Source organism: Saccoglossus kowalevskii, chromosome 7 (genome assembly GCF_978046115.1).
Source record: "Saccoglossus kowalevskii chromosome 7, keSacKowa6.1, whole genome shotgun sequence".
Classification (NCBI taxonomy): Eukaryota; Metazoa; Hemichordata; class Enteropneusta; family Harrimaniidae; genus Saccoglossus; species Saccoglossus kowalevskii.
The window spans coordinates 12,913,210-12,929,293 of NC_140647.1; the positions used below are offsets into that span (position 1 = coordinate 12,913,210).

The 16,084-nt window shown below is 34.7% G+C and overlaps 1 protein-coding gene across 1 annotated transcript; it reads right to left on the bottom strand.

Moving 5' to 3' along the window:
* Window positions 1-4,167: 4,167 nt before the first annotated feature.
* Window positions 4,168-15,275, bottom strand: LOC100375246 (glycoprotein-N-acetylgalactosamine 3-beta-galactosyltransferase 1-like). Its single transcript, XM_002740749.3, has 3 exons — window positions 15,149-15,275; window positions 9,701-10,633; window positions 4,168-4,533 (listed from the first exon to the last, which is right to left on the bottom strand). The coding sequence occupies exons 2-3, from the start codon at window positions 10,604-10,606 to the stop codon at window positions 4,309-4,311; spliced, it is 1,131 nt and encodes a 376-aa protein (XP_002740795.1). The 5' UTR covers window positions 10,607-10,633; window positions 15,149-15,275; the 3' UTR covers window positions 4,168-4,308.
* Window positions 15,276-16,084: the final 809 nt, after the last annotated feature.

The following is a 16,084-nucleotide window of genomic DNA, read 5'->3' on the forward strand; positions in this document are numbered from 1 at the left end:
TAAAAATTCTAACATTGTCTATCTTTGATACTAGACAACGGCATTGATAATATCTGATAATACTGGAGATTTAAACTACATATCCCTTAGAAAACTCGGAGTGTAACAATTCTAACATTGTCTATCTTTGATACTAGACAACAGCATTGATAATATCTGATAATACTGGAGATTTAAACTATATATCCTTTTAAATTAGAAAACTCGGACTGTAACAATTCTAACATAGTCTGACTTTGATACTAGACAACAGCATTGATAATATCTGATAATACTGGAGATTTAAACTATATATCCCTTGGAAAACTCGAACTGTAACAATTCTAACATTGTCTGACTTTGATACTAGACAACAGCATTGATAATATCTGATAATACTGGAGATTTAAACTATATATCCCTTGGAAAACTCGAACTGTAACAATTCTAACATTGTCTGACTTTGATACTAGACAACAGCATTGATAATATCTGATAATACTGGAGATTTAAACTATATATCCCTTGGAAAACTCGAACTGTAACAATTCTAACATTGTCTAACTTTGATACTAGACAACAGCATTGATAATATCTGATAATACTGGAGATTTAAACTATATATCCTTTAGAAAACTCGGACTGTAACAATTCTAACATTGTCTAACTTTGATACTAGACAACAGCATTGATAATATCTGATAATACTGGAGATGTAAACTATATATCCCGTGGAAAACTCGAACTGTAACAATTCTAACATTGTCTATCTTTGATACTAGACAACAGCATTGATAATATCTGATAATACTGGAGATTTAAACTATACATCCCTTAGAAAACTCGGACTGTAACAATTCTAACATTGTCTAACTTTGATACTAGACAACAGCAATGATAATATCTGATAATACTGGAGATGTAAACTATATATCCCGTGGAAAACTCGAACTGTAACAATTCTAACATAGTCTGACTTTGATACTAGACAACAGCATTGATAATATCTGATAATACTGGAGATTTAAACTATATATCCCTTGGAAAACCAAGACTGTAACAATTCTAACATTGTCTGACTTTGATACTAGACAACAGCATTGATAATATCTGATAATACTGAGATTTAAACTATATATCCCTTGGAAAACCAAGACTGTTACAATAATCAATATTCAAAGTTTGATACTGCAAGAAATTGTAATTATGAATTGTGACATGAAGCAGACTTTCTGAAAAGACACACAGACAAACAAACTGATATATACACACCATGAGACTTGCTGACAGAATAAACAGACAGGCTTTTGCACCGATTTGCAAGCAAACCATCAGACAGTCTGATTGAAATACAGAGAGACTTTCAGTCAGACTTCTGATGGACTGATTGATATACAAAGTCTTTCAGACAGACTGACAGATATACAGTCAGACGTCTGGTGAACTGATTGATATACAGTCAGACTCCTGATGAACTGATTGATATACAGTCAGACCTCTGATGGACTGATTGAGATACAGTCAGACTTCTGATGGACTGATTTGTATACAGACATACTTTCAGACAGACTAATAGATATACAGTCAGACTTGTGATGGACTGATTGATATACAGTCAGACTCCTGGTGAACTGATTGATATACAGTCAGACTTCTGATGGACTGATTGATATACAGTCAGACTTCTGATGGACTGATTGATATACAGTCAGACCTCTGATGGATTGATTGATATACAGAAGAACTTCCGATGGACTGATTGATATACTGTCAGACTTCTGATGGACTGATTGATATACAGTCAGACTTCTGATGGACTGATTGATATACTGTCAGACTTCTGATGGACTGATTGATATACTGTCAGACTTCTGATGGACTGATTGATACACTGTCAGACTTCTGATGGACTGATTGATATACAGTCAGACTTCTGATGGACTGATTGATATACAGTCAGACTTCTGATGGACTGATTGATACACAGTCAGACTTCTGATGGACTGATTGATATACAGAAGGACTTCTGATGGACTGATTGATATACAGACATACTTTCAGACAGACTTCTGACGAACTGAAAGATATACTAGTCAGACTAAAAGGGGTACATGCTTTTTCACAGGTATACAAAGATTCTAATTAGTTTGCAACTGGCAGACAGACTAGCAAAGAGTATTGAATTAAACACTATCAATTCTGTTCATAAAAAATGTAATTTAATGTTATAATTGAACAAAAATATTGATTCTGAGTGTACTTGGGCTGATGCCATGCATTAAAATATCTAATTCAAAAAAGAACTCTGTTTGGCTACTTATTTCATTTCATCATCTTATTAGTATTTAGTTATTTGTCTGAATGCAAAAGCCTCATCCATGGTGACCTTATCAGAACAACTGAGAAATCTTATTCAGCTCTTGTGCAATCAGCATCCAATCAAACTGCTTCTATCATCTGCATGATCGGAACAGATGAAAATCAAACAAAGATCTTATTGAATCAGATTGAGTGATGCTAACACAACTTTTATAAAAACATTTGCACAATTAACTGATTATTAATTAAGTTGATCACATAAATATTATGTGACAAGCAACTTGTAAATATTTTATAAGCACAGTTAAAACTATGTATTTTCAGATTATTTCATTTCATCAAAGCAGGTCTATGATTGTGGAGATAAAATACTAACAAAGAATAATTTAAGAGACACTAGCACATCATCATACCGCGTAAATTCGATATAATATAGGAGAAATCAAATACTTAAATTCATTATTGCTTTACACCCCAATATGCAATAGCAATAGATATAATTTACTACTAATGGAATTTAATTAATCGTACAACCGCATTCAGTACGTGGAACAAGTCAAATGTTGACAACATGCGCAAATGGTATTTATAACCTCAATTGTGTTTAACTTCACTCTGTCTTTTCAGTTATTTGTTATTATTTTATTGCCCAAACAAAGCCATTGACAAAATTATTTCAACACCAGTTACTTTTACCAATTTGTTTGTCTGATGACATCAAATGGCATGATGCTTAAAATCAGAATACTGGGGGAAAGATGAAAAAAATAATCAAACTTAATTAATTAACAGCAGTTATATCTGCACTTAAATATCATATAAAATTATAATTTCATGACTTTCTGAACCCAAAATATTATTGCAATTCAAATGATTGTCGCAGTCTTGAATAATTCAAAATAATACTAGAATGCGTTCCAGAGACTATTTAAAATAGAAAAAATAAAATAAACAACACGTAAGTCAATACATGCCTCTGTATAAAGCAGTATCCATCAACAAACTTAATTATCAATTTTTATTTGAAAAATCAAGTACATATATTAGATTTTTATTTCTTAGATATATACACATTATCAGCCAAAAGGCACACAAATTAAAATATATCTTGCAAATAACAAATTGCTGACACTGTCACATCGAAATTTTACTTTGTTTTTCAATAACTGATGTCGCATACATTTTTTTGATGAAAAAATGGTTGATGCATCATATTATATGGTTCCTAGGTAACCAGAATAGATGCATTCCATCAGAGTGTCACGAGATATTCATATACAACGATAAATGTTAATTTTCACTTTAATGATAGCATCTAAATGAGGTAAAACTCAGGAATTGATCAGAACACACTAGAATACTCGTCCACATATGGCGACATGACACCACACACTTCTACATGAATCAGCACATAACCATATAAAAATACCCAAATCTTACCAAAATATTGTTTTAGACACTATTGCATGTGTAAAGTGGCCCTACACTTAGTTAATATCACATAAAATGCAATGTTTAAACTAAAGGTCAATTAGTCGCCATATTGTTAATCGGGCACATAGTACCATCGAAAATGCCACATAAAATCATCAGTGAGAGGTCGTCAGGGAGATTTTCAGTCTCTCAAGATCGCAACATATTTGACATTATGCCCAGAACCCCTGGTAAGTTATCAACTTGTACCATGATTCTTAAGATTTGCTCTAGAAACTTTGAAACAACCCTGCGACCATCTTTTTTTACTTGCAAGTGATTTAATGGCAGTATGTAGTGTATATGTATGCTTTGAGTGTCCACATTTTGATGATGGTCATTACAAATTAGTACTAATGACACAAAAAATGTTTTAATAAAAATAAAAATCAGAGATGAAATGTCAACAGTTACAGCTATCGCCACTTTAATATTATCAAAAAGAAACGAGGCACAGATTTTCACTAAAAATCTTGAATCTCAAATTCCATTTTTATCTCTCATTTTTCTTCTAACTCAAGACCATCACTACCATGATTAGACTTTATTTACTTCAACCTTTTTTTCTTCCTCTTTCGTTTCCTCTTTGTCAACAGCCTTGTTGTCATGGGGAACACTGGGCTTGCCCCTAAATCCATCAGAACAAACGGATCCACCAATACCAAATGGTCTGAGATGATATACCATGTATTCCAATGTGTACAACATATTGTGATTGACATTATGAAATGTTATAGCATACTCATAACAGCATTCAGGTCCCTATGGTAACAAGAAAACAAAACAAACCAAATTTCACAATAAAATATTAAGATATTTTTTTACCTAGTTATTAACATAATCTGTCAAATGACATGAAATATCAAGCAATGAGATTGTAATTAACACATCCCAAACTCAGTTGAGATGTAAGATAAACAAATACTGTAAAATGCTTTATTTTAGCTGGAATTAATTTTCGTTGAAAAGACTTTTCGAGTGTTTTGTATGCAATTTATTTTCACTGATTCTTGATGATTTTAGTGTAAAATATACGAAAAAAATGTATACTCACTGGATTTTATTTGCACTGAATTATCCCTCCAGCGAAAATAAATTCCAAGCGAAAATAATGTAATTTACCGTACCCTATTTGCACATACAATAGAGGTACCTAACACGCAAGAATGCAATTTTCAACAAATCCATCATCTTGCTCTGATTTGTTACTTTATTACAGTATATGTGCTTCTAATATCATTCACTGATGTAATTCTTGTTTTAAACTGTTTTTTTTTTTTTTTATATATATATTTTTAGGGCAAATACAACCAATATTATAATTCCCACTTTTTGAAATCATGAATTTAATCAAAGAAAGCTTAGAAAGAACTCCCATGTGCTGAGAGTATTGGAGACACATTAAATATAATTCGAAATTACTTAGCTGAAAACTAATTATGCAAATCAGAAAATTAATATGACCAGATTTGAGTGTAAAACTAATGAGGTCTGCGCAATGTAACAGAAAATCTATGTCTCCAAGTTTAATTGAAATGTGATTAAAACAAAAAATTATGAATTATTATGCTTATTAGGGAATTAATATGAACAGATTTTTACCCCAAACTAATTAGGTTTGTACATTGTCCTAGAGCATCTTTGTACTAAGTTTCATTGAAATGGAATAATTAGTACCGTGAAAACTCCAAAATTTCGACCCCTCTAAAAATTCGCACACCTATTTATTTGCCGGGTTTCGGTGTTTTATTTACCTCCAAATTTTCGACTCCACTAAAAATTGCCGACTCATTCTTATTCGAAAATTGCGACCAGTTTTATTTTTCCCCCAAACGAAAAAAAAAACGATGTGAGCGTTCAAACGGGACCTTCCTCGAAGGCATGAATCCGGGTTTCTGATTGACTGAGAGATTTTTATTTTATTGGTAACGAAAATATATTCTAAATAAACGAAGTTTCAAATAAAAACGAACACAAAAATCTCGGCATGCTGCGTTTCTGAATTGTTGATTATTACTGTACTCAGTAGTGATTATAATAATGTACACAAAATAAATTTGTTGAATGGTTATGAAATACAAATAAAAGTCAACTTAGTTTCATCGTAAGCGAATGATTCCGGTCTCGTATAAACGTTTGATGCTGTAGGATATCCGCCATGTTCTCTTAGGTCAAATAGGTCAAATCGCTAATTAACCAATCAAAAAGCTGGATGATGCCAACGTGTTCAAATTACCATAGCTTATTTAAATATGTTAATGTTATTGAACGCAATGCGGAAGAGATTGATGTTGTAGTACGATATTTTGGCTTGGATTTTGATGCGAAAACGGCATGATTTTTTTTAAATAAAAAAATTAGTTGTTTTTAAAAAATAAACTGGTCATCTGAAGAATAATTTAACATTGTTCACAGTGATAACAGCTCATTCTCGAAAGGAAGCTTACCCGCTCACGCTAGTCACGACACAGGCGCTCGGAACGTTTCCTGGATAATAAAAAATGACCTAAAGTGGGATCGGCATAGTTAGTCAGTCGCCGGTAAATTCCCCTACTACTCATATAATATCACAAGGTAGGAAAGCGTTGACACCATGACACCGAAACTTCCCGAAAATAGCACGATTTTCCAAATTATATTTCGATCCGCTTCACACAACTCAAGCATGATATCGGTAGAAACTATCGATCGACTTACATTTCCCTTATTCGAACTAAAACGGGTTAAATCCTGTGAAAATCGAAACACCAGAACAATATGAATCAACCCGTCTACGCGGATATTTTGAAGCAGAGGCTCGTGCATGCGCAGCTCCACCCATGCGCAGTTCCAAACATTTACGCAGAGGCTCGTGCATGCGCAGCTCCACCCATGCGCAGTTCCAAACATTTACGCATGCTCGGACTTCTGCTTCAAAATATCCGCGTAGACGGGTTGATTCATATTGTTCTGGTGTTTCGATTTTCACAGGATTTAACCCGTTTTAGTTCGAATAAGGGAAATGTAAGTCGATCGATAGTTTCTACCGATATCATGCTTGAGTTGTGTGAAGCGGATCGAAATATAATTTGGAAAATCGTGCTATTTTCGGGAAGTTTCGGTGTCATGGTGTCAACGCTTTCCTACCTTGTGATATTATATGAGTATTAGGGGAATTTACCGGCGACTGACTAACTATGCCGATCCCACTTTAGGTCATTTTTTATTATCCAGGAAACGTTCCGAGCGCCTGTGGTCACGATAAAAATCATACACGTGTACTCTTGAATAGACAAACGTCAATGACTACGGTAAAACTTAGACTCTATTTTAGCCGGCAGGATTGATTGAAATGTCCGAAAAATGACGCCAAAATACACCTTAAAAGTCCCATTTTATTTTCTTAAATCCCATTTTATTTTTTAATCCAAGGGCGAATTTACGGCAGAATTTGGTCCCTCAAATAAGGGACACGTGAGCTTTGATTTTAACCGGATACATTGCACTGGGTCGGGGAGATAGTTTGCTAAACTTCCATGCATCTTTTGTCCAATGGGTACCCGTACTTCGAACATTCGCAAGTTTTTCTAGGTAGTGCGAGACAGCTTTGTCTTTTGACCTATTAGTTTTGTGCTGACCTCTTCTCCGCGTCTTGATGTTTTGTTTTGCTTGTCATAATACTCACTGATTGATAACTTTGTTTAGATTTTGAGTTACAACTCGGCCACGACCTTTGCTTTTACCGTGAAACATGAGGAAGTTTACGTCAATTGACGGACATTGCATTTTTTAAAAACTAATGAAGCACACTGTCTATCATCCCCATTTTTTCATTTGCTGATTTCTATTCTGAAAAATTCGACCGTCCGAAAATGCACCTTAATTTTGACTCTAAAAACACGTCACATATCTAACACCAATTATTTAAAACCGGTCGAAATTTTGGAGTTTTTACGGTACTTTAGATATCAGTGTGAAAGCTTAAAATTGGTTAATTATGCAAATTAGGTAATTAATATGTACAGATTTTAACCCACAATTATTCAGGTCTGTCTATTGTCCTACAGCATCCATGTACATTCATTGATATGTGATGTATAGTACCTGAGATATCAGTGTGAAAGTTGGTTAATTATGCAAATTAGGTGATTAATATGCACTAATATTTACCGGAAACTAATTGGGTCTGCATAATTCTAGATTCATTGAAATGTGATGATTAGTACTTTAGATATCAGTAGAAAAGCTGAAAATTAATTATGCAAATTAGGTAATTAATATGCACAATTATTTACCCTAAAACTAATCAGGTCTCTGCATAGTCCTAAAGGATCTATGTACCAAGTTTCATTGAAATGTGATGATTAGTACTTGAGATACCCGTGGAAAAGCTGAAAATTAACTAATTATTCAAATTAGGTGATTAATATGCACAAATATTTATCGAAAACAATCAATCTCTGCATAGTCCTTGAGTATGTAAGTACCAAGTTTCATTGAAATGTAATGCTAACTACTTATATCAAATGCTGAAAATTAATTAATTATGCAAATTAGGTAATTAATATGTACTGATATTACCATAAAAACTATCAGGTCTGTGCAGTGTCGTATGACATCTATGTACCAAGTTTCATTGAAATGTGATGATTAGTACTTGAGATATCAGTGGAAAAACCGAAAATTGACTAATCATTATGCAAATTAGGTAATTAGTATCCACGGATTATTACCAAAAACTAATCAAAACCTAGCATTAGTTCAGAGCATCTATGTACCAAGTTTCATCAAAATCCAATGAGTGGTTGTTTAGATATCAGTGGAACAGTCATGGAACCACTAAAAAATAGCTAATTATCATGCAAATTAGGTAATTAATATGCACGGATTTTTACCAAAAATTAATCAAATCTGCGCATATGTTCAGAGCATCTATGTACCAAGTTTCATCAAAATCCAATGAGTGGTTCTTTAGATATCAGTGGAACAGTCATAGAACAGCTAAAAATTAGCTAATTATCATGCAAATTAGGTAATTAACGAGCATGGATTTTTACCAAAACCTAATCAAATCTGCACATTGGCCCAGAGCATCTATGCACCAAGTTTCATCAAAAACCGATGTATGGTTCTTGAGATAGCAGTGGAACAGTCGGACACACATACACACACACACACATACACACATACACACACACATACAGACACACTAACTGCAAAGACTCCCATTTTGTGCTTCGCACATGGGAGTCAAAAAACATGAAACAAACCATAAAAATATTTCTTTTGAGAGAATTTAACAGATGGATGCTGAACTGAATACAGACATATCGTGCAAACACCATTCATTTGTTCAGTGAACAAACAGAGTGTGAAAACGAGCCAACATGTGTAGGATATAATGATTTTAAATGTAAACAGTATAAAATGCTAGCAGTGGTGAGGGTGAGATGGTCTGGTTGAGGTTAGCAGTGGTGAGGGTGAGATGGTCTGGTTGAGGCTAGCAGTGGTGAGGGTGAGATGGTCTGGTTGAGGCTAGCAGTGGTGAGGGTGAGATGGTCTGGTTGGGGCTAGCAGTGGTGAGGGTGAGATGGTCTGGTTGAGGTTCTTTGATTGCATCCCTTCCCTGGCAATTTTTTTCAAAATTAGACAATGACAGACTGTACTATCGGACAGAATTGGTGTTTTTTTCCTCATTTGAACGTTGTATGGTACCAAACCACCGACAATGTGCATATGTATAATATTATGTTATGTATGACGTATGTGTGAAGTTTGAATGTAATTGGTCCAGACATGTCGAAAAAAAAAAAGGTCAATCCATATGTCCTTGTTCTGATGCAGTTCGAAAACGGCAAATAACACATATTTTTCAACATAAAAACCTCAGGGCTTCACTCTATCAATCAACAAAAATAATATATGAAAAAAACATACAAAATTAACATACCTGTTTTTCAGGGTATTTGACATATCTCCAATATCTACTACTGAAGGCGAGAGCTGTAGCTGCATTCGATGGTAATTTATGATCGGGAACAATCATTTCAAATCTTAACTGATGCTTATAATCTCTACCATCATGACTATCAATTATACCGATGTGACGTAAACATCTTGTGAGTTCTGCGTCATCTATAGCGCCTCCGACCATATCTCCACAATTATCAAGCTGTGGATGCAATTTGTCCAGGGCATTACGACTAATAACGTAACTTGAGCCACTCTTCTCGCCTAGAAAAACATGTCCAGAATATCCAGGTATACTTGTGTTGTGAATCATTAGCATATATCGGAGATTCTCCGGGACGATCATGATGTTGCTGTCAGTTTTTAGGTACCAGTCAAAGTCCTTTCGATAGTTTTCGTACACGTGACGAAAACCTTGTTTCACACGACTCCACGACTTGTCTTTTTTTTCTGGGATATCAATATGTAATACGTTGTTAAGTTTTTTATCCGTCCCACTGCTGACGAACATTAGTTTATTGCAATGTGAACCCCACGTCTCGCTAATCGCCTTACTCAGTTTCGTCAGCTCATTTCCATTCACATACACCATGCATAAGATACGAACTTCACTATAAAGGAGGTCACTCTCACTTTTCGGGTAAAAGTCTTTGTTCTTCAAGTTGATCATGAGATCTGTTTGAGTTATTTCAAACTGAGTACCATTTTGTCGATAGTAGTAACTGTGTTCGTATCTTCCTGTTTTTATGTCATCGTTCGTGTTCCAAAATACTTGCATTTTGAACATATTGGTATACGCCGTTTTATGGTACATGTTCAAAATGAGAATGCACAGACACCCCGTCACGATACCAAGAACAAACGAAAAATATCCAAACTTCTCCATCTTGCTCTGAGGTTCCTACGTCACACTCTGTGAGAAATAAAAAAAAATGAAAAAAATTGTTTTAAAATGCAAATACATTATTTATGGTATACTATATGGTACAGCATTTACTGTTACAAAATAGACTCCCGGCTGAAAAAAACAACAACTACATGGCCTGCTATTATAAAGTTGCTGTATGGTTTGCTTAGAGGGTCTCAAGACTGCTGGGGTCAGAACTGGTTAGATAAAATAATCTTTACGAGGGTGTGCAGTTTGGCTTTAAATTTACACTTGGAAGACATAAATGATTTAAGTTCTACACAAACTAGTACAGAAAAACACTATTTCTGTGAGCTTGAAAATGGATAATTTTCAAATCACTACAATGAACAAGGTGAATATCTAACATTACCCCTAGATAATAATACTGTAGAATACTTTAATTTCGCTTGGAATTTATTTTCGCTATTTTCGCTGAAGGGATGATTCCGTGAAAATAAAATCTAGTGAATATACTTTTTTTCCTATATTTCACATTAAACACATGAAAAATCAGTGAAAATAAATTCTAAGCAAAACGTCCAAAAAGCCTTTTCAGCGAAAATTAATTCCAGCGAAAATAAAGTATTCCACAGTATACCGGTAGTTACATTAAAAATATAGAGAACTCATTAGGAGTGTAACAGATTGACAACAACTGTATTTACCAGTGCTGAGACTTGGGATTATGCCCCACACATTATGACAAGCATCAGTGAATGTGTTCGGACATATTAGGAGTGTAACAGATTGACAACAACTGTATTTACCAGTGCTGAGACTTAGGATTATACCCCACACATTATGCCACGCATCAATGACTATCTGGACATGCCAGACTGTCAGTACATATATTTTATTTTTGAGACAATTTGTCATATGGCGATTTATTTGATTAGATTAAAAATATCATCTCTTACGGATATTCAATGTTTTCCTAATTATTTGACATTTCCTGTTTCCATGCTGGTTTGATGCAACTTGCACCTTGTTGAGATGCAACTTTTGTTGTTTGGGTATCTGAAAAACTATGGTGGTAGGAATAGTAATAATTTCACAATATGTCTTGTACAATATTCTTTATTTTCTCACCTATTTAGTACATCACAAGAATTATTTAATTAGGTCTCATTTGTTTAAAATTGATATAAATGTTATACATTATCAATATAAATTGATGTAAAGTGAAAAAAAAAGATTACTATCAATGGTTAAATATTATCAAACCTAATCAACCAGGAATCGTGTGATTACAGAATTATAGGCCCAAATTTAGACACCTGCTGAGGCTTGATGTGTTAATTAGGACTGCCTAGGCTGGTGCGTAATCACAATTCATTGAGGGCCAAGGTGCCAGTTGTTTTTAAAAACCTGAGAAAGAATTTAGTTGTAGTGGCCATGTGCTCATAATCTGAACTTTGACCTCAATAGAAACATACTTTAGTAGTATTAAGTATACAGCATTGGGTGAAAGGGTTATGCCAAATATAAAACACATTGTTAAATCAAAGAAAGCTTAGAAAGAACTCCCGTGTGCTGAAGGAATAGGGATCATGATGTAATATTCGAGAATATTTGAAAATGATAAACAAATTATGAATAATCTATTAAATAAGGAGCCACCAGTACATAGACATCATATACCTACAATAAGCCTACTTAAAAAAATGCATAAAAAGTCTACACAAAATTGAAACATTAAAAAGAAAAAAGAAATAAATCATAAAACATTGGGGGAAAATGAAATGCAACGTAAATAGTGAACAAATAAATGCCCAAAATAAACTTATAGGGCATTTAAAAATATTTTAGAAATTTAGTTAACACGGAAAACGTAAAGTAGCAAGAACAACTATGTAAATTTCTGACAAACAATCACAATCTAATATTTAAAATTCAAACCACTATCTTAATATCAATATGTGTGTCAATAAATATTATATTTATTTATTTTCAGTTACGTATATTAATAAGGAAGGCATCACAATCGTTAGAGTCCCTTTGATTGGTTCCGTATATCCCGAAAATCAACATGGTAAAATTACAACCATCATACAGCTCAGTACCATAACAAATAATAATTTACGGCAGACTTCTCGGTACATAACATTCAAAGTAATCCCCAACGCGTCTCATTTGTTACTGCGTATAAATTGACACTATCTGGGCACGTCGCACGCGATGAGTACCAACCAAAAATACACACAGGACATTTTAAGTGGCTTGAAACAAAACCTATTCGCTAATTTTCGCTTTGAAAACATCTACGACGGCTTAAAACCCTGCAACCCGTCCCGCATGTTTTTTTTTACCAGGCAGGAGACGCCGGTCAGCGTGGCGTTGCCCCAGTGGTTTCCACTGTGCATCCAGTAGTTAATGCTGACACCACGGTCTATACATTCCACATGAAGCATGTTATTCAGCTTAACCATATTTTCTTTTTTGCTCCATGGCTTAACTTAATAGGAACAGTAACTCGAACAATAAATGTGCCTTCTGATTTGAGTGATATCGTGCCGTGTAATATTCAATGAAAAAAATAGTGAAACACGAGGCCCAAGCTGGTGGTCCACATAAGGTGTTACAATTGTGTAAATATAACAAAGCCAGACACCGATTGTTTCCTTTGCTAGGTAAAATCAATGTACAGAATACTCGGATGAAACAACTAAAGTAAACTAGGATCAGCAACAATCAGCATCAAAATTGATCACAGCTGTCACGGTAAATTCAGTATGTTTTGCAAGTTTTTTTCTCTCCAAATCCCAACATATATTTACACATGTAGGCGAATTTTGTCAGCTCTGTGTAAATAGATATTTTTACTGGGAATGTGCCCCATTTTACGTACGAGAAGCCCTTACACAACGCAGTAGTCATCAACACACATTAACATTCCATACCTACTAATCGACTTGATAGCTTCGTAATTTGGGGAGGGTGGGGTGAAAGTGCACCATGCAAGTTTCCAAATGTGTAAAGGAAAATAAAGAAAAGAAGTACAATACAATGTTGGTAAGCGATACAAAGTAAATTTCTCCTTACGGCAGCGACTTGATACAACTACATTGATGCTGGAGGTCACCATATTTGTTCTTGCGTTCAATAATACGATGATAAATCAGGATTCACAAGTACAACGAATTTACACAACATTTTACCATGAAATAGAACCTACCAAACATTTTCATATCTTCAACACTGCCATGGTTTTGGCAAGGATGATTCTCACATTCATTATTTTCTTGACTGGGCTCACACAGGTTTGAATGTAATTGTACACCACACGTGAATGTAAACTAGCTTGCACAGTAATTCTTTTCACAGTCATTGAGGTTATATATTTGTTCAATTACTTATTTATTTATTTACTTATACGATAATAAAAAATCATACATGTAATTTCTTAGACCTTTTCATAATGTAAACTGATACATGTCATCTCCCGGGCGTTTGCTTCGTTTTTGTACAACACACTGGAAATAACAAAATGGCTGACACCATCATAAATTGCTGGTCATAAAAAATAGAATACGCATGCGCAACATTATGCTAATTAGTCCAATCACCGATTCCTATTAGTTGTATTCATGCAATTGGGCAGAAAAAAATCAAAAAAAAAAAATAATAAAAAATACATAAAAAATGCAAAGTTTTAATTAAAATGTAAAATAAAACAATGAATTGCAGCAGCCAATCATTAGTAACATTTTTACCAAGTTATATAAAAATCGTTTTAATGCTTCTTGAGATATAACTGAAATAGCTTAATATTCACACATTATTATGCAGATGAGCTCATTAATATGCATGGTTCAACCAAAAACTAATCAAATCTGCGCATTGCCCCAGACAAGATATATACCAAGTTTCATTGAAATCCGAACATTGGTTCTTGAGATATCGATGGAACAGACACACACACACACACACACACACACACACACACACACACACACACACACACACACACACACACACACACACACACAGACACACCCACACCCACACACAGACACACACACACACACAGACAGACAGACACACTAAACTGCAAAGACTCCCTTTTTGTGCTTCGCACACGGGAGTCAAAAACAAACTGTTTTTATGATTGCAGGTCATATTTGAGTACAAAATCTGTTCTCAATAATTTTATCTGCAAATATGAAGTGAAAAGATAAAGTCATAATATATTCTCTATACCGGGACATACAATGGTGTATATGACAGCTTTTTTTTAAGTTTTCGTGAAAATATGCTGTACTCGGAATGTAGAATCATGCAGTGTGTGTCAGTTCTACACACGTTATTCAGAGGTTCGAGAATGTTACAGACTGGTGTCATGGACGGAGTGCCCCGAATAACAGACATGTGTATTCGGTTTAATATTAACAATAATTAAAATGGAATTTAAGCACGCGTGTGAAAAATGTCATCTGGCAGTCTCTGAAAAACAATGTTACACGATTCACTAGCTCGAATCTATACATAAATTGCAGTGACGGTAAATGTGTATCTTACCGGACAGATTGGACGATCTGCTGTGATATCGTCACATCTGCTTGTCAGGATAGCAATCGAAACTCAGCGAACTTGAGCACGATACCGTAGCAGTCAGAGTAAGAAACATCTTCCAGCTACTTCCTATAGACACCTTAGCATATACAGTTAAGCAATATGGCTCCCTTTTAACGACCCGTCAGCAGAAACAGAGAACAGTATGCAGTGGACAATGATGTCCTACAGTACTACTATTTATTGAGCGAAACGGATAAAGAAATAACAGCTGTACATTTACAGTTAGAAGTATAATTATAGTATTTCAATGAACTCAGAATGGTTATTGTGTTTTTTCAGAAATGATTTTCGCCTCAACATTATTGGTTGATAAAAATAGCTTTCTGCCAGGCATATATTTATAAGCACTATGGCGGGCAGGAGTATAGCTAAAGCATGCCACGGACATTTTATTTTCTTCAAATTTTGGATTTGCACCACGACACTTGGAGGACGGCTACTCCTGCAATTATTTATGTGAAACTCAGCACAGATCGTGTCATGACCTTTGATCCGGGCCTTTGATGTATTGCCTGGACAGAGTAGACAAAAAATATCAAACAGTTTCAACAGAAGATCTACTTGAGAATCAAATAGTGCTTCTATAAAACGGGAAAGTCGTAAGAAGGCACCACACAATAGGATTCCCAGGAATACACCCAGAAACTCGGGGGGGGGGGGGGTGTCGCATGACGTGTTGGTCTTTTTCCGAAACTTGTAATCGAGGCGGGGCGATTACGATAATATGACTAGCGCCTTCAACGACAGTAACATGATTCTGTTTGTTTTTATCACTTTACCTTTTCGTTGAGGAAAAAGTGCGGTACTTGTTATATGTATAGATTGGAAACAAACGACTATATCAAACAATACACTCTTTTGTCATTTTTAGGGGAAGCT

Excerpts from the sequence above, each read along its gene's own strand:
- LOC100375246 (XM_002740749.3), bottom strand. The coding sequence starts at position 10,606 with ATGGAGAAGTTTGGATATTTTTCGTTTGTTCTTGGTATCGTGACGGGG. Across the intron at positions 4,534-9,700 it reads TCAAATACCCTGAAAAACAG|GGACCTGAATGCTGTTATGA; the intron begins GTATGTTAATTT and ends TTGTTACCATAG.